Raw genomic sequence first — 20,859 nt, 5'->3', positions numbered from 1 at the left:
GTGTCTGTCATTCATGCATCCATCAATCAATCTATCTATCTATCTATCTATCTAGCCATCCACCTATCTATCTATCATCCATCCATCTATCCGTCCGTCCGTCCGTCATTATTCCATCTATTATCTATTCATCTATCAATCTATCCATCCATCCATCTCTGTCATTCATGCATGCATCTATCCATCCATCCATCCATCCATCCATCAATCTCTGTCATCCATCCATCCATCCATCTCTGTCATCCATCCATCCATCCATCCATCATCCATCTCTGTCATCCATCCATCCATCCATCATCTCTGTCATTCATCCATCCATCCATCCATCCATCAATCTCTGTCATCCATCCATCCATCCATCCATCCATCATCCATCCATCTCTGTCATCCATCCATCCATCCATCCATCCATCCATCCATCCATCCATCCATCTCTGTCATCCATCCATCCATCCATCATCTCTGTCATTCATCCATCCATCCATCCATCCATCCATCCATCCATCCATCCATCAATCTCTGTCATCCATCCATCCATCCATCCATCCATCCATCATCCATCCATCTCTGTCATCCATCCATCCATCCATCCATCTCTGTCATTCATCCATCCATCTGTCATCCATCCATCCATCCATCTCTGTCATTCATCCATCCATCCATCCATCCATCTCTGTCATTCATCCATCCATTTCTGTCATCCATCCATCCATCCATCCATCTCTGTCATTCATCCATCTATCCATTCATCCATCCTTCCATCCATCCATCATCTCTGTCATTCATCCATCCATCCATCCATCTGTCATCCATCCATCCATCCATCCATCTCTGTCATTCATCCATCTATCCATTCATCCATCCTTCCATCCATCCATCATCTCTGTCATTCATCCATCCATCCATCCATCTGTCATCCATCCATCCACCCATCCATCCATCCTCCATCCATCTCTGTCATCCACCCATCCATCCATCTGTCATCCATCCATCCATCCATCATCCATCCATCTCTGTCATCCATCCATCCATCCATCCATCCATCCATCCATCCGTCATCCATCCATCCATCATCCATCCATCTCTGTCATTCATCCATCCACACATCCATCCACCCATCCATCTCTATCTGTCAGTCCGTCTGCCTATCTATCAATCATCTATCCATCTATCTATCTATACATCCATCCACCCATCCATCCGTCTGTCATCCATCCATCCGATTAACTGTTAAAAAAAAACAAAAACAAAAAACAATATGGCAGCACACTTTGATCCACTAGATGGAGCCAAACACAAAGTCCTAAATCAGTTGCTGGCCAAATGAGCACAAATCAAATCAACACAATTTCAAAACTCAACTCAACTCAAAGTCAACCAAACTACACTCAATTTAAAGTCCAGTAAATTCAAACCAAATCAAGAAAACTAAACACAAAAAAATCATCATCTTATAAACTAAATCCAGAGTAAAGTTTAGTACCTGAATAAAACATAAGTCAGCTAAAAAAAAACTAAAAAAAAAACACTCAAGTAAACACATCTGACCTAAACTAAACTAAACAGGTACTCAACATAAAAACTCAACTCAACTAGGATAAATGCAAGTAAACTCTAGTAAACTGAACTATAAGAAACTAAAGTTGAAAAAAAAAAAAAAACATGACAAACGAAACGAGATGAAACCAAAATGAGAAACACTAAACAAAATTCAAGCAAACTAAATGAAAACGAAAACTAAAGTCCAGTAAGAAAACATTTTAGCTGTAATCAATGTTTGTGAATTTGAGATGAAAACGGAGCCAAATGCTGTTTTTGTCTCAAAAAAACAAAAGTCAGATGGCAAAGCAATTATTCATTTCCAAAAAAAAACAAAAAAACGGCAGCAGTTGTGAGCGCAAAAGGTCAGCAGCGCACGTGAAGAAGGAGACGCTTGATTAAAGTGCAGCGTGGTCGCCGTGGCAACGCAACGAATGTCCCAGCAAAGCCTTGGCCAAGCACCGCCTGACATTTTCAACAAAAAAAAAAAAAAAACACACGTCAGGCCGCTGTGGGAGTTTCAACGTTTTCTAACACTTGGGTTCAGATTTTTTATTTTTTTTTTAGACAATGACGTCATCATACCCGCGGGAGCCGAACGCTTTATGTCACCTCAAGTTTGAAAGTCGGCATGTTTCCGAACTATACAAAAAAAAAGAAAAAAAAAAAAAGTAAACGTACTGTTTGCATGGTTTCAAAAGTCAACTTGGGTGCCGAAGAAGGAACTCATCAACCATAAAGGAATAGCACAAATGTAGCAATAATATTTTCGGCAAATTATATATTTTTTTTATCCAGACAAAAAAACGCCAAATCAGGAGTCAACTACAAAGAGACTATTGGATGAAAGCACTATTTTTGTCCAAATAAGACTTCTCAACTCACTCTCCTTGAGAACCAAGGTGGCGCCAAAGCACTATTTTGGGCTAAATGGAGCTCTTACACTCACTTATACACAGTTCATTGTTGACACCAGGGTGGAGCCAAAGTCCTATTTTTGTCTAATTAAAATTCCTCAACTCACTTCAATATTGTTCTTTGACATCAGGATACGACGAGATGGCGCCAAATCACTACTTTTGCCTAATCCAAGACACCTCAACTCAATTCAGCATTGTTTCCTTGAGACTAAAATGCCGCATGATGGCGCCAAAGCACTATTTTTGGGATAAATGGAGCTCTTACACTCACTTACACATAGTTCATCGTTGACACCAGGCTGGCGCCAAAGTCCTATTTTTGTCTAATTCAAATTCCTCAACTCACTTCCATATAATTCTCGTTGACATCAGGATACGACAAGATGGCGCCAAATCACTCATTTTGGCTAATCCAAAACACCTCAACTCAAATCAGGCATCGTTCCTTGAAAATGAAATGCTGCATGATGGCGCCAAAGCACTATTTTGGGCTAAATGGAGCTCTTACATTCGCTTACACATGTTTCCTTGACAGCAAGGTGGCGCCAAAGTCCGATTTTTGTCTAAGTAAAATTCCTCAACTCACTTGACATCGGGACTCAACAAGATGGCGCCAAATTGCTACTTTTTGCCTAATTCAAAACACTTCAAATCAATTCGGCATCGTTCCTTGAGACTAAAATGCCGCATGATGGCGCCAAGGCACTATTTCTGTCTAAATGCAACTCCTCAAAACTCAAGATGCCACTGGAGGGCGCCACAGAACTACTTTTTTGGATAAATGAAACCCGCCCAATGTTCCAAAACTTCAACGGAGTTCCAAGAGGCCACACAAGGCAGTGCACCGAGGCACTTCGGCTGTCCAAATAGGACTCGTCAACTCACTTCAACACAGTTCACAAAATGGCGCCAGACAACAATTGTATTTGCCGCCAAGATGGCGCCAAAGCACTGCTTTTTGATGAAACCCCTGACGCTTCACATTGATGTAATTCTGTAAGATGCCACAATATGGCAAGTTTTTTTTTTTTTGTTATATAAAAAATAAATAAATAAAATGTCCATCCAGGTGGACGCAAAACTCCGACCGACCTGATGAGCACGCACTGGCTGCGCGGCCTCCTCCAGAGCGCGCGGTAGCACTCGTTGGCCACGGCGAAGATGTGCGGCGGCATCTGGCCCAGGCGGTGGCGACTGTACAGCTGCACCGCGCCGCGCTCGTACAAGCCGGCCAGCGGCTGGTACGGGTTCACCGCCGCCAGGATCGACCCGATGTACGTCTGCCGGGGGGGGGTGGGGGGGGGGGGGACACAAAGAAAAAAAAAGAGCAAATGGTGACACGATCAAGTGGTCCTTTTTAATAAAAAAAATATATAAGAATTATAATAAAAGATGCAATCCAAGGTTATTTTAGTTAAGTAACAAAAAAACTAAAATAAAAAAAAAACTTCGTTAGGGAAATAAAATCAAAACTAATACTGAAACTAACTAAAACTAAGCTGGAACAAAGCATTTATTAAATAACAAAAACTAATAAAAACTAACAGAACCACCCTGAAAACTAATTAAGACTCACTAAATTAAAAAAAAAAAAAAAAAAAAAAAACAATACTCAAAACAAAATCAAAACTAACTAAAATGAAAAAGTCCATTATAATCCTGGAACCATTTCAAGGTGCTACAAATTTCTACTACTTTAAAAAATAACATGTTTTTGTTTTGTTTTTTTATATTACACCAATATGTTTGAAAATGAAGTAAAAAAACAAAACAAAACAAAACATTGTTTATTTGTAACTCTTATGATTTCTTATGTCTGCAGTGCATTTTTTCCCCATAATACAACAGGGTATTGGCTTGCACATGGCAATATGGGAAAAGATGCTACGTTTGTAGCATTTAGCCTCGGGGTACATTCAAATGTACTCGCGAGCATTTTGAACGTATTTGCGAGTATATTTGAACGTATTAAAATACGTTCGAACATAATCACCAGTCAAAAATGTTTACTGAATATGAACTGTTCTACACTTTGTAAAAAATGTCTTATTTTGAAAACAAAATGCAAAGATAATCAGTCAGAGAAAAATTAGCAATTAGCAAATTAGCGTAGTATTAGCAACTAGCAAGTGTTTTTGCGTATGTTATTCTGCTTATTCTGTTGTCCCTAATAAGCGTCCTTTAAGCTGTTTAATGACTCCGTAGTTGGAGTTAACTGTAAAACTAAATTCACAACATTAAGAATGACATCCACTGTATATTTAAATACAATAACATGCTTCGTTTTTAAAACACCGCTAGCCTAGTGCTAACAGGAAGTTGGCAAATGCTAACAGGAAGTTAACATCGACTGTTTTTGCTTCAATTAACAAATATCCACACAAAAATGTTGTGGGAACACGTACCCACATTTGAGATAACAGCACGCGAAGGCACAAATTCTTCCCAATGTGTGAAAAATGACTTATTTTCATAGAATTCAATCGCAAACTTTCTTCTGTAGTCATTTTAAGTGTGGAGCCCAAATGGATGCACGGCACCACACTGCCCCCAAGAGGCCAAAATGCACCGGAACACAGTATTTGTGTTGTTGTTTTTCATTTATTTTAGTTTAATCTATTATTTTTTCACTTTCATTTTGTTTTTATTTTGTCATTGTCCTTTCAAGTTATATTGTGTTATAAAGGATGTAAACAAGGATTTTTATGTATTTATTTTTTTGTCTTAATGCATATTTTTAAATAATCGGCATATTATTAAGTGAAAGAAGAATGTTCCGGAATGTTTTACTTGCTGCATGTGAAGAACACAAAAAGGAAGAAAAAAATGTCCTAGGGCACAAAAAAAAAAAAAAAAAAAAAAAAAAAAAAAAAAAAAAGAAGCAACATCTCCATTTCAGTTGAAGAATTGCAACCATTTGGACTCAATTAGCGTAGCCGCCAGCCACCCGCCCCTCCTCCCCCTCCACACTGGAACAGTTTCCACGGCGATGCCCCCGGCTGTGAGCTAATTGGCTGTGACTGTCATCACGAGGCCCCCCCCCCATTGGTTAATGTTATTAAAGATGGCCCCTCGCCTTCTCGCTATTATGTCAAGCGGCGGCGTTCCGCAGACTCAACAAACGCATAATAGTTCATTTTGACGCGTAAAAAAAACAAAACAAAAAACAGCTTAGCACAGTATATTTGGCTATTAAGCATAGAAAAACATTGCTAATCACACAAGTACGCGCACTAACTAAAGTATAGCATTAGCCACAGCTGCTAACACGCTAATGAGGCTAACGTATGATAGGCCTTTGAAAATGCTACAAACAATATCGTTAGCCACATGCTAATTCTTCAAAGCTCAATTTTGGGTTCCACTGACGCCGCGCAGTCACCGAGTCGGCTGAGCGGGGCCGAAATGTGCCAAAAAAAAAAAAAAAAAGAGACAAAATGAGGAGCAGATGTGAACAGAGCGACGCTCGCCTGAGTGACGGCAGGAAATGTAAGCGCGGGCGCCGCCAGCTAGCGGCGCTCGCCCAGCTAGCGTGTTAGCCGCACTTCTTTATTGGATTTGGCCATCACTCGGCCGCTGTCTTTGTTGTTCCGACATTTGTGAGATTTAATTTTTTTATTTTTTTTCCCCCTCCCCTAAAACTTGACGTGACAGCTTGGTGGCGAAATATGCTAACGGCGCTAACGCCAACAAAGTAAATAAAGGGAATGCTATCAGTGCAAAGCTAACATTAGCAAACGGTAACGGCGCTAATGCTAACAAACGGGGGCCCGGTTGTTCCAAACTCGGTTATATCTTTAACCACTGGTTAAGTCGATTTAACCGACCGATTTAACTTTAACGTCAATCTTTATCTTGTTGTTCATGACTCTGTTAACTTTAACCGGCTGCTAACTTGCTGTTCAAGTAAGTGAACACACCTAAGGACTCTCGCTAACTTTTTTTTTTTTTAACAGTGTGGTTAACTCTGTGTTCGTGGCTAATGCTGCCTTCAAATAATAAAAATATGTTTGTTTTTTTAAGATTAGTTCCAAAAATGGTCAGAGCCCTCTCTGACCATTTTTGCCCGAGATTTAGTGGGAGGTGACTCCAAAGGGAGGTTACCTGTCATCTTTCTTGTTTGCTTTCACGTCAATAATCAAACTAGCAACACTGTAAATAGCGGCTAATTATTTCATTTAAATTCATTGTAATTTAATTATTATACACTATTTAATTTAAATGTAATTTTTTCTGTATTATTGTTATTATATTTAATTTCAATTAAATATAATTAAATATAATAATAATAATAATAATAATAATAATAATAATAATAATAATAATACAGTATTTTTTAAATTAATTTTAATTTAAAATAGTAATTGCAAATATTAGTAATAACGACAAATAGAAATGAAAGCGTTTTTTGTTAGCAATGTTTTCTTAGCGGGAGACCGGCAGCCGCGTTTCAACTTTGACACGCAAATTTGACCTCTGAACTGCCAAGATGGGGGGCAGGAAATACCAACAATCAACGCTCAAACGACACCTGAATTCTTTCACTCCTCCTTTCTTTCCGTCTCTCCTTGCCCTCTTCTTTGTTCATTTCTCTCCTTTTTTTTTGGTGTGCTTGAAAAAGTCGAAACATACGTTTGAAAACGTTCAAATTGAAGATATAATACACATTTGTCACAGAAATGTATCCAAAAGTGAGTAAATGTCTTCCACAAGTAAGCTGATGAGTCTTCTTCTTCGCCTGACGACTCGCGTCCATTTCCCCACCACTCTCATGATGCGCGCTCCCTAGAGGCCCGCCAAGTAATCGCTCAATAAGTCGTGAACAATGGAGCCGTTACTAGTGGCTCACTACATATATTACGATACTGTGCATAGCTATATCGATAATCCACCGGGAGACAAAGTATTTCCAAACGTGTCAACCAAAAAGCTGAGGAATGTTCCGGAATGCCGCCAGAGTGGAATAAATGGGTCGGACGAGACCACAAGCAGATTAGGGGGGAGGGCAGACGAGCGTGTTGACGTTTGTGCGCGTCGTGTGATTGTAGCCAGCTGCGCCGCGGGCTCGCCGGGAGGCCATCGCGTACGGATTCCGGTCATTCCAGTCCGCACGCACACACGCATTGTGGACGTCTTTGTGCGTATTGCGGAATTTTGCATTTCATCGACAAGTTGGAGAGCAGCAGCACAGTAGCCGTTTTGGTACCGATGGCTAATAGCGGATTATTTCAAGCAGACATATTATGCTTTCTTTATTTTTTCACACCTCCCAGTAACGGTGCAATGGATCCGTGGTCAGTTCAGATCACGCGCGAGCCACAGATAAAAAAACAACACACAAAAACAAAGTGCGCATTCACAGTCGATACCATTCTGACATGTCAAGGAAGCTGAAACATACTCAAGGTAACATGCTAAGCCTAACTTTACAATGAAGTTGACCAACTATAGTAATACATTGACGGCAAAGCAAATAGCCTTCGTATGGGAAAGTTGGATTGACATTGTAGTTGCGAGCAACATCAACGCAACGCTATCCCGACTAACTCGTGTTCAATCGCTAATTTAGAACGCTAAGAAACCGCTAATTGATTACGCTGTAAAACTTGTATGATACGGCACAGGAAGTGACACAATTTCAACAGGAAGTGACCCGGAAGTGACCTAAAATCAACAGGAAGTGGCCTGATTTTGACAGGAAGTGACCCGGAAGTGACCTAAAATCAACAGGAAGCGACCTGTATCAACAGGAAGTGACTCAGAAGTGGCATAATATCAACAGGAAGTGACACAATTTCAACAGGAAGTGACCCGGAAGTGACCTAAAATCAACAGGAAGTGGCCTGATTTTGACAGGAAGTGACTTGATTTCAACAGGAAGTGACCCGGAAGTGACCTAAAATCAACAGGAAGCGACCTGTATCAACAGGAAGTGACTCAGAAGTGGCATAATATCAACAGGAAGTGACACAATTTCAACAGGAAGTGACCCTGAAATGACCTAAAATCAACAGCAGGTGACCTGATTTCGACAGGAAGTGACCCGGAAGTGGCCTAAAATCAATAGGAAGTGACCAGATTTCAACAGGAAGTGACCTGTATCAACAGGAAGTGACTCAGAAGTGGCCTAATATCAACAGGAAGTGACCCAAGTTCAACAGGAAGTGACCCGGAAGTGACCTAAAATCAACAGGAAGTGAATTGATTTTGAGAGGAAGCGACCCGGAAGTGGCCTAACATCAACAGGAAGTGACCCGATTTCAACAGGAAGTGGCCCAATTTCAACAGGAAGTGATCCGGAAGTGACTTAAAATCAACAGGAAGTGAACTGAATATGAGAGGAAGTGACCTAACATCAACAGGAAGTGACCTGATTTCAACAGGAAGTTACCTGTATCAACAGGAAGTGACGCAGAAGAAGAAACCATTTATTATTATTATTATTTATCTATCTTTTTAAACATAATCATGAGCAATAATGAAATAAAAACACCGCGGCGTACTCCAAAAAAATGCTTGCCTCTCCAAACCATTTATTATTATTATTGTTGTTATTATTAATCTATCTTTTGAACCATCACCATGAGCAATATTGAAAGAAAAATGACCGCCCGCGTCGTATTCCAAACTGCTCATCAAATACTGGAAAATGCTCAGGGTCCTGATCAGCCCGTGATGTATGTATTTATTTATTTATTTATTTGTTTATTTATTTATTTATGTTGGCAAAACATTTTGTTAGAGTGCAGCATGTGCACTGTGCAGTAGGACGATCATTTATTTTTTTAGAAATTCCTTCTGAAAATTGGATGCTGATTTTGTAAATGTGGAGTGTAATAATTTACATTGCATTTGAATTTCGATTAATTGCACAGCCCGACCTGTGATCATTGGAATCAGGTGTGTTGGGAGAGGGGGAAAAGATGCAGGATAAGACACACTCACGTAGATGCGTTTTTGGCGGTATCGCAGGAAGAGGTTGTGCATGATGGCGCCGTCGTGCAGATCCTCCAGCGCCGCCATGTCCTCCACGCCCGCCTCCGTGCCGCCGCCGGCGCCGCCTCGCATGGCCCGCAACTTGTCGCGCGTCAGCGCGCTCTGCTTGTACGTGTACGCCTGACACACAAAACAAAGTATCAAGTTTCTTGACATACGGAGGATAGGTAAGGTAGCCCCGCCCACAAATCGCTCTGAACAACACAGCTGCCACATGGAGTTGTTTCTTTTTTTTTTTTTTTTTTTTTTCCCGTTTCACGTGACTTGCATGATGCTACAAGTTCACATCTAACACCTGCAAATCTTGCATCCGCTGCCGGATGACCCTCGTGCAAGGCTTTTCTTCAAGAAGGAGAACCGCCACATCAGTTAAGACATGAAAACGTGACCAGTTTGTCGTCAAAACAAATAGAAAAGAAACCTCTTTCTTCATCGAGTCGCCGCAAAAAACACGAGGAGGAACGTGAGCCTGAGTCGCGCAGACGTTTTGACTTGTGGTGTTCCCCAGGGCTCAATGTCCAGTCCCAAGATGTTCTTTTGCAAACTACTCCAAAGACTTTAGAAGAATAGAATTTTATTTGTCCGTTTCAAGATAAAACAGAAATTCATCTTTAAACACAGCTTTAAAAAGGACATACAATAATACTCCCGTGCAAAAAAAAATATTGCGATTAATATGCGTGAATATGTGATTAACGCGACATTTTTCTGTGATTAATCTATTAACGCTTTACGCTTTCTTTGACAGCCCTAATATTAATGTATATATATATATATATAATATCTTTTTATTGTTTTTTGATTTAACATAATAAAAATAAGATAGTGTATTTTAAAAAATTAAACAAATAAAAAATAAAATAAAATACATATATATATTTTTTTAATTTAATTTAATTTAATAAACAAAAATATATATGTTTTTTATTTACTTATTTATTTAAATTTTGTGGTATGTTGAGGGAGTATTGGATGTCGTTTTTAAAGCTTTAAAAATTACATCCAATATTCCCTCACATACCACAAAACCACAAAATTAAAATAAATAATAATATATATATATTTATATATATAAAATTTATTATTGTAATTTTAAAAAATTAACATTTGTTTATTTATTATATATTTATACATATATATATACATATATATATATATATATATATATACATATATATATATATATATATATATATATATATATATATATATATATATATATTTATTTATTTATTTAATTTAGTTTAAAAAAAAAATTATATATATATATATATATATATATATATATATATATATAATTTATTTTAATTTTGTGGTATGTGAGGGAGTATTGGAGGTCATTTTTAAAGCTCTGTTTAAAGATGAATTTCTTTTTTTATCTTGAAATAGACAAAGTTCTATTCTTCAAAGTCGTCAAAACGTGACTGGACGACGACAACAAACTGCACACAAAACGAAAAGAACAAATAGTTCAATGTGGCCAAAACTCAAATGGATGTTCCAGTCAATCCCGGTTAAGACGAGTTGTGCCGCAAATAACTGACGTTGAAATGTTGACAACTGCCATCGATGCCAGCATTCATTTGGTCGAAAATCAACTCAAACTCACTTCAACATAGTTTCTCCCGGCAAAGTTTGACAAAGTGCGCTGAAATTAAGATGGCACCCATGTATGCAGAGACAGACACTGATAACATATCTTTTTTTTTTAAGGGAAAACAAAACGCTTTAAATGTCACTCACGCACGCACACACATTGCTCACATTCCCGTTTGAGTTTGGCTCGAGGGGGGGGGGGGTAACTTTTGGCTTCTCGCAGTGGACACACACACAAAAAAAAAAAAAGGCAAATAATTCAGCCTTTGTTTGGGTCGTCTACTTAGCCATGTGCTGCCTTCAAGGACAGTCTGAAATCGTCGTCTTTTTTTTTTTTATATCTCATGTCTGTCGGTCTCTTTATCAAGCAATATCCAGCGATGCCTTCAAGGACAGACTCAAATCCGTCCTTCCCGGCATCTATCCAAGGTTGCCTTCGGGGACTTTGACAAGTCACTTTGTCTCTTCAAGTCGCCTTCAGGGACGACTGGGAAATAATTGCCGATACCCGCCTTATTTGACTGTTGCTGCAAATCACTAAGTTCATTAATTCATCAATAAATAGATAATGGCAAATAACTTTTTCAACATTCTTTCTGTCTGTAACCTGAAATGTCCGACTGTGTTTGAATGCACCTCACGTCTCAACGTTTACACGAGCGACGATAACGTCATTAAAAAGATGCTTAAAAAAAAGTTGATATTTTGTCGAGAATCCTTTTGAGAACTTCATTATTTTTATGCACAATTAAATCATGTTTTTTTTTTTTTTCCCCACTTGCTGTCAACTGAATATGACATCACAGGAGCTCGGGAAAATATGGAACAAACCAATCACGGCTCACCTGATTTCTGCCAATTGATCATGTGACGTTAGCAAAAAAAAAACAAAAAAAAAAAACAATGAAGCATTTTCAAACAAATAAAAGAATAACTACTCGCAAACCCACTCGAAAAGCTTTTAAAAACTAAATTACACTAATTTAAAAAAAAAGAAAAAAAAAGAGAAATGTCAAAAGAAAATAAAACTAACTGAAATGAAAACTCCTCGAGTTCCTCCCCATCGCCGCGACAACCAGGGGCGGAGCCTGGAATCGCGTCGTCAACAAGATGGCAAGGCCAATGAAAGTTTGTACTTTTCCGAGCTTTCGGACGTAGTTTGCCGACCTGTCCGTAGTCGCTGGCGATGACCACCACGCCGTCCGAGCAGGAGGAAACGGTGGCGGGGAGGTCCTGATCGTCTTCGCGCAGCCAAACGCGCTCGCCCTGCATCAAAACAAACATTTTCATCAGCAATTTAGCTCACGTGAAAAGAATAGAGCTAAGTTTCACCAATATTAACATTCCTGGTGAAAACAGTGGGCAAAAGAGCTTGTTGCAACATGGCCCTGGTTGATCTCGTATACTCTGCTGCCACCTGCTGGCCGTTTTTTGAAATTACTACCATTGTTTCAACAGTCCTCTGCAGTTCAGAGGCTGCGTCAAAGCCTTCTCTATGCTACAGCATACAAAAAAAAAAAAAAAAAGTGACATTAGTGTGAAAAAAAATTACATTATCTAAAAATGAAAACCAGTTTGTCACCATTAAGTTATTTTTATTTTGTCTTCTGTATTCATAACTGTTCTTCAGCCAATCAAATATATTTTGTCATTTTTATCGAAAATTATTTGAGAGAATTTTGAGAATATCTGAATACCAAACTATTAAAATGCTGCAGCCATAAAAAAAATTATGCAAAAATAAAAAAAAAATAAAAAATTGAAAAGGTAAACACAAAAAACAAAGACAATAAACAATTTTAGTTGAAAAAAAAAAGAACAAATATTTGGCATAAAATAGGAAAATATTGGAATAAAACCAATTGCAAGCAAAAATATTTTGTATTTTTTTTATCCAAATGCTTGATTATTTGATAGAATTTTCAGAGGATTATTTGAATACCAAAATATTCAAATGCTGCAGCCCTAAAAAAAAAAATATATGAAACATACAAAAAAGATTAGAAAACATAAACAAAGACAAACTTTTATTGAAAAAAATGCACAAATATTTGGCATAAAACAGCAAAATATTGGAATAAATCCAAATGCAAGCAAAAATATTTTGTATTATTTTTTTTATCCAAATAATTGATTATTTGCTAGAATTTTCAGAGGATTATCTGAATACCAAAATATTCAAATGCTGCAGCCCTAAAAAAAATATATGAAACATTAGAAATTGTAAACATAAAAAAAAAATATATATATATATATATATATAAAGACAAAATTTTAGTTGGAAAAAATGCATAAATATTTGGAATACAACAAAATATTGGAATAAAAACAATTGCAAGCAAAAATATTATTTTTTTTTTTATCAAAATACTCAATTTATTTGATACAGTTTTCAGAAGAACATTTGAATAAAAATTAATATTCAAATGTTGCAGCCCTGAAAAAAATATTATATAAAAAAAAATTCCCCCCAAAAAATGCAAATAGAAAATGCACACATCAATCAAAAAAAAAAAAACAACAATATTGAGATTTGAGACCAAATTTTAGTTGGAAAAAAAGCACAAATATTTGTCATAAAACCGGAAAATATCGGCATAAAAACCCCCCAAAAAATTGTAATGAAAATGCGAAATGTAAAAGCGATTTGTATCTTGTCCTCCAAGCTCCGAATGCGACTGCATGACACTCGCATGATTGCATTGGGAGTGCAATGGAAGTAGCAGCGCGCATTCCTGGAAAAAGCTGCAGCCCGTGGGGGGAGGTGCGGGGGTCTCTTGCGGCACACTTTCCACATGTTCTTCTCCTCCTTTGTCTGCGGCGTGTGCCCCCTTGAGACCCCGCCCCCCCCCCCACAGCGACACACTTTCTTCTTGTGCTTCATCTGCTCGCACTCTCACAATTGCAAACGCACACCCACAAAAACATGTGATGGTTCATGACCCCTCCCCCACCCAAACAACCCCCCCAAGAGTGTCTGGAGGTCAAACTTGTTCCAAAATATGTTGGGAATTATTTTGACGCTATAACAAAATAAAATGTTCCACTGTTTTTACATTTTTTTTTTTTTTACATTTTTCTTTCCTATTGCTAACGTTTCGAGCAACCGTACAATTACAATTTCAATGATTACACTCCACAATTACAAAATCAGCATCATCGTTAAAAAAAAAAAAAAGATTATTAATACTCATGTTTGAGTTGTTTGAATTTATACATTTGAAGCTTTTTTTTTTAAATTTTAAAATAACTAATTTAATAAATTTTGTTTTATCCAAAAGGAACTTGCATAATTATTGTGTTTCAAATCATTTTATTTCTTATTATTAAAAAAAATAATAAAAATTAATACTCATTTTTTAGTTGTTTAAATTTATACATTTGCAGCTTTTTTTTCCCAAAATGTTAAAATAGATAATTTAATAAATTTTGTTTCATCCAAAAGGAACTTGCATAATTATTGTTTCAAATAATTGTATTTGCCTTATTATTTAAAAAATAATAATGCTCATTTTTGAGTTGTTTAAATGTATATATTTGCAGATTTTTTTTTTTCAAAGATTTAAAATAACTCATTTAATAAATTTTGTTTCATCCAAAAGGAACTTGCATAATTATTGTGTTTCAAAGAATTTTATTTGTCTTCTTATTAAAAAAAAAATTAATTCTCATTTTTGAGTTGTTTAAATTTATACATTTGCAGCTTTTTTTCAAAAATGTAAAATAACTAATTCAATAAATTTTGTTTCATCTAAAAGGAAAACAAAAAACAAAAAACTACTGCACAGTGCACATGCTGCAACTCAAACTTCAATTTTTTGCCAACGTCCATCCATCCATTTTCTGAACCGCTTGCTCCTCACAAGGGTCGCGGGGGGTGCTGGAGCCTATTTTTGCCAACATAAATAAATAAATAAATAAATGTTCATATATATTATAAATTCTGTTGGTCCAAAAGGAACTTACACAATTATAGTGTTTCGATATTTTTTTTTTTTTTTTTTATTACTTCAAAGAATTTTATTTGTCTTAATATTTTTTTTATTTGTTTTTATGACGCTTGAGCATTTTCTTGCTTTGTACCAAAAAAAATAAAAAATAAAAATAAAAATAATTTGAATAATCGTGATTTCAATTACTGCTAATATAATCGTGATTATTATTGTTCCCATAATCGAGCGACCCTACTCGAAGGGTCTGGAAGCGATCTCACGCACGCACGCACGCACGCACACGCAGCTCAGTGTTTGTTCTGGCCCGGCCGGCCGCGTTCTGACTTGTTCGATCCAAAAAAGTGTGTAAAGCGACCGCAAAGAGTCGACGCTCGACTTTCTCATCGTTCAATTGAGGCCTGCAAGAAGAAGCGGAAAGAGAAAAAAAACGAAGAATCTTGTGGGATGTTCAACAAGTGGAAAATTCTTCATCATCATCATCATCATCGGGGTCGTTTTCTGCTCGACTATTCAAGGGAAAGAGAGACTGAAAGAGAGAGAAAAGAAAAAAGGGAGAGGAAGAGAGTCGACATGAAGAAAAAAAAAAAAGAACGAATGTGATTGTGCATAAAATGCACTATAATTGCTGCTAGCGCGTGGAAAAAAGGAAAAAAAAAACAGATGTGCGTACGTGTGCATAAAGTGTGCTTTAATTGTTTGTTGCGCGTGAGCACATGCGCACTTGTGTTCGTTTGCCATAAGATGAAGTTGATTTTGATTGATTTGATTTGTTTGTTGAACATTTAAACTACGGAGGACCAAAAAAAAAATATTCTAACTAAATAAATGACTACATAAATAAATAAAGGACTAAAAGTGAAAATAAAAATGGATATATATAAAAAAAAAAAAAATACCATTTGAAAATTATATCACCCAAAAAATATAAATGGAAATAAAAAGATGAAATTTAATTTTTTAATTATATTTTTTATATCCATCATTTATGTATTGATTTATTGAGTCATTTATTCACCTCAACTTGCGACTTGAGTTGCTAGACAACAAGTGAGAGCAGACAGACAAAACTGACAAAATTATAAATAAATAAATGACTCAATAAATAATGGTCACTATTTTACTATTTTTTAACAAGGAATAAAAAAAACGGCACAATAAGGCACGGAATAATTTTTTTTCTGTTTTTTTTTTTTTTAAATAATTTTTCTCACCTGTTTTTATTATTAATTTTTCCTTCTGCTTTTCTGAATATTTTTCCCGTTTTTTTATTTTTTTTATTTTCTTATGACAGAAAAAATTATTCAGTAAAACAGAAAAAACATAAATGAATACTCCAAAAAACAGAAGTTACTGCTCTGTTTTTTGGAATATTTTTTTTCTGTTTTTTTTTTAAATATTTTTTTCACCTGTTCTAATGATTATTTTTTCCTCCTGCTTTTCTGAATAATTTTCCCCCTTTTTTTTGTATTTTTTTTTATGATAGAAAAAATGTTCACTAAAACAGAAATTTGAAAAAAATTTACTCAAAAAAAAAAACAACCCTCAGAAAAACAGAAGTTGCTGCTGTTTTTTGGAGTATTTTTTTTTCCTTTTAAAAAAAAAATAATTTTCCCCTGTTTTTTTTTTTTTTTTTTTTTAGTATTTTTTATAACAGAAAAAAATATTCAGTAAAACATAAAAAATATTTTTTTTTAAAAAACAGAAAAAAAAATACTAAAAAATTAAATAATAAATAAATAAATAAATTATTTAATTAATTAAAACAAAACTCCCCAAAACGATTTGTCAGAAAAACAGGAGTTTTTTTTTTCTTCCAATGCAATAAAGTTCCGTAAAAACTAACTAAAATGAAAATTTCCAAAACTATAATAACCCTGCACTCAAAGCAGTAAAGTGTCGTCTGATTGGTCGCGTGACCATGACTGTCCGATGAATTAAAAAACGCCCGTCAAAAAAGCCACCGATCGAGCGACCAATCGGGCGACAGAAGCCATAAAATTATTATTTTTTTAAATCTGCCTGGTAACGGAGATGGACCAAGGATGCCAAATAACGCGGGCGGGATAGCCGGTCGGCGGCGGCGTGTCGCCAGGGCAGCTGCCCGCCGCCGCCGCCGCCGCCGCCGCCGCCGCCGCGCTCGGAAATCAAGTTACGAGTTTTTCACGCGGGCGCAGACGACAAAGGACAAGCGGGCGACAAAACGCTTCCTGTTGGCGGCGGCGCAAGGCAACAAAAGTGCGTTTGTGAAGCAGGAAGCCGAGAAGGCGGGAGGACGGGGGCAGCTGCTGCTCGAGCGACCGGCCGCAGGGAGCGACAGCAACAAAAAACAACAACAACTCTTTCAATCAATAAATGAAGGCACATAAACAACAACAAAACAAAACAATCACAGTATACAATTATTTCCTTACTTTTGGAATTGTTTCATCAAACTCAAGTCAACCACGTTGTAGACAATAATACGTCAACAAATCCCAGCTGGGGTGAAGTAAAGCCACCAGCGGCCATCTTACGTTGCCGGGCAGTAGGCGGGGGACAACCTGAACTCCCAATCGCAGGACACACAGAGACAAACAAACATCCACACTCACTAGCACACCTAGCGGCAATTGGGAGCGACCAATCAACCTGCCATGCATGTCTTTGGAATGTGGGAGGAGACCGGAGTACCCGGAGAAGACCCACGCGGGCACGGGGAGAACATGCAAACTCCACCCAGGAAGGCCGAAAGCCTGAATGTACATTTCATTGCTAAGAAAAATACTTTTCATTTGATCTCCGGGTGCTACTCAAGGATTGGTCTGCATCATGAGCTTTGTTTTTCGGAGTATTTTATTTTTTTTCTGTTTTTCTGAATACTTTTTTTCCTGTCATAAAAAAATATTCAGAAAAACTTATTTCGAAAAACAAGAGGGGGGGGACATTATTAAAAAAAAAAAAAAAAGAATTACAAAAGAACAGCAAAAAAAATATTCCCAAAAAAAAAAAAAAACAGAGGTGGGGAGGTTATAGGTAAAAAAATAAATAAAATACTGCTCTGTTTTTTTGGAATATAATGTTTTTCCCCCTGTTGTTCTGAATAATTTTTTTTCTCCTGTTTTTTTCTGAGTAATTTTTCCTTCTGTTTTTCTGAATATTTTTTTCCCTGTTTTTCGGAATATTATTTTATGACAGAACAAAATATTCAGTAAAACAGAAAAAAAAATATTCCAAAAAACATTTAAAAGAAATTATTCCAAAAACAGGGAAAAAAATTATTTAAAAATTGTAAATTGTTGGTGTTCTGTTTTGGGTAATTTTTTTTTTTTTTTAATCATGTTTTTCCCCGTTTTTCTGAATATTTTTTTCCCTGTTTTTCGGAATATTTTTTAGGACAGAAAAAAAAAATCAGTAAAAACAGAAAAAAATATTATTCCAAAAATTGAAAAAAAATATAGTCCAAAAAATAGAGCACGGGAGGCGGGTTGGGGAGTAAAAATCAATAAATAATAAAAAAAATAAAATAAATACTCCGTAACAATGAAGTTGTTGCTCTGTTTTTTGGAGTATTTTTTTCTGTTTTTGTTTTATTTTGGTTTTTTTTAGTAATGTCCCCACCCCACTCCCCTGTTTTTCTGAATATTTTTTATGACAGAAAAAAACTATTCAGTAAAACGGGAAAAAAATATTTAAAAAAAAAAGACTCAAAAAACATGTATTCATCATTTCGACTAGTGGGTGCGCATACGACGTAATATTCAAGAAAATGATTCCCGTGACTCGCCGTTAAATCAAAGACAGACCAACCGACGGATGGACCGACGGAGCGAAAGACAGACAGCCAAACCGGCTGAGCGACAAACATGACCAATATTGACATGAATATTTACAATGACAAAGAAACCATAAAGTGTGGAAAGATGCTTGAAGGTCTTATTATGAATGTATGCAGCTCATTCATAATTAATCGAGCGTTAAGGAGTTGAACAGCTGCTGTGGCAAGTCGATTATTAACAGAGTAGGGTTCAAAGTTCCGGTCGTTGATCAGGTGATCTACACGCTGTTGCCGAGGCAACGGGGTGGGGTGGGGGGGGGCACACACAGGAGCCTCGCAGGCAACGTGAAGGGCAACACTTTCCCAAGCCGCCGCCGCCGCCCCGCTGACCTTTGCGTGCGTTCGTTCGTGCACGTTTTTGTGCATGCGAGGTATGGAGGACCAAAACTGCCAAGAATCCAAATAAATAAATGACGAAAGAAAGAAAGAAATGACTAAAAGGGAAAACGGATATAAAAACATCTCATTCGAAAATTACATCCAAAAAAATAAATATAAAAGGAAATAAAACCAAAAAAAAAAAATATATATATATATGTGTGTGTGTGTGTGTGCATGTGTAAATAAGTACATTTGTATTTAATTTTTGAATTATATTTTTTTATATCTGTTTTTATCTTCATTTTTAGTCATTTATTTATTGATTGATTTATTGATTTAGTCATTTATTTTTTATTTTGGCAGTCAGTTTTGGTCCGCACTGCCAAATCGAAATGTTATTCAAATGAGGGGGCGGTCCTAAGCATGTCTTGGGATATAAAAACATAATTAAAAAATGAAATACAAATGTGTGCATATATATATATATATATATATATATATATATATATATATATATATATATATATATATATATATATATATTTCTTCTTATTTCCAATTAAATAGATTTTTTGCATATAATTTTCAAAATATATTTTGTTTTTCCGTTTTCATTTTCACTTTTAGTCATTTATTTATTTATGTAGTCATTTATTTATTTTGAATTTGGACAGTTCCATGTAACGAGGCAGCTGCTGGCTAGCTTGCGCGCTTCCGCCGCGCAAACTTGCAACGTAACCCTCCCCCGCCTCCAAACAGGAAGTAGCTCATCAACCACTTTGATTAAAACCTGACGACACACTCCAACCGTCCAAGCGACCTGGGACCCACAGACCCGGTGCAGGCCGTTGCCATGGCAACCACGTAACAGTGGATCAGGCATGACATAGTGGTCCGAGTGATTTCCTTCAAATGTCAGCTGAAACTTGTCCCTTGATAACCAAATCACCAGATGTGCGACCATCCCGAGTTACATCATCATGAATAAAGACTGGAAGAAGAAATCGACAGAACCGCTCATGAGCAAAAATTCAAGTTGGATTTTGCAAAAAAAAAAAAAAAGTAGAGTTTTGTGCATTACAGACCATTTTGATTCAGAATGTGCGCGCACATCAAACAAAAATCAAGAAAGCGGTTGACTTTCGGCCGGCGTTTCCTTTGGCTGCTTGTTGAAAGCTACGGTAACGCTAGCGTGCGTGAGAAATCGTTTTCTTCCCGCTTCAGGACGACCGCGTGAAACAACAACAAAGACGGGAAGTTGGAAGACAAACAGACAAAATGGTGCACAGGCTAGAAAAAAAGTGAACGCCATCAAAAGAAGCTTTCATGTCAAATTCACTTTTCCGGCCTGTTGGACCACTTCCTCGGCGTCTATTTTTACCCCGACGGCGGCCATCTTGAATACCTTTATCGTCTCACCCCTCACGCTAGCACCGTCTTCTCTGAAACTAAACACCTCCTTATTGTTATCCAGGCAGCAGATCATCGGAATCGTCGCTCATTTGCTGGTCCGTTCTTACGTCCTCGTGATCCTGTGAAACGTCATCAGTGGCAGCTCGAGAACGGTTCCAAGTGAAATAAACCAAGAAGACACCGAATGCGCGGATGTTGTTCTTATCTGGAGTTTAAAACAAGGATGCATCAATTAGATAATTGTGAGGATTTGGCTGGGAAAATATCCCACGATGAATTTTGTGCTGCTATCAACAATACGTGGAGC

At 36.9% G+C, this 20,859-nt stretch overlaps 1 protein-coding gene across 2 annotated transcripts in view; it reads right to left on the bottom strand.

Moving 5' to 3' along the window:
* Positions 1-20,859, bottom strand: part of myo10 (myosin X) — a 71,773-nt gene that overhangs the window by 38,288 nt on the left and 12,626 nt on the right. The window contains exons 2-4 of one of the 2 annotated variants that reach the window (XM_077511878.1): positions 12,219-12,317; positions 9,405-9,575; positions 3,552-3,739 (exon numbers count right to left, since the gene is read on the bottom strand). In XM_077511878.1, coding sequence (XP_077368004.1) covers positions 3,552-3,739; positions 9,405-9,575; positions 12,219-12,317 — 458 coding nt within the window. Of the gene's footprint in view, positions 1-3,551; positions 3,740-9,404; positions 9,576-12,218; positions 12,342-20,859 lie in introns of those variants that run through there. The other variant, XM_077511870.1, reaches the window with a different exon arrangement.

Source organism: Festucalex cinctus, chromosome 1 (genome assembly GCF_051991245.1).
Source record: "Festucalex cinctus isolate MCC-2025b chromosome 1, RoL_Fcin_1.0, whole genome shotgun sequence".
Classification (NCBI taxonomy): domain Eukaryota; kingdom Metazoa; phylum Chordata; class Actinopteri; order Syngnathiformes; family Syngnathidae; genus Festucalex; species Festucalex cinctus.
This window is presented reverse-complemented; position numbering and strand designations above follow the sequence as displayed.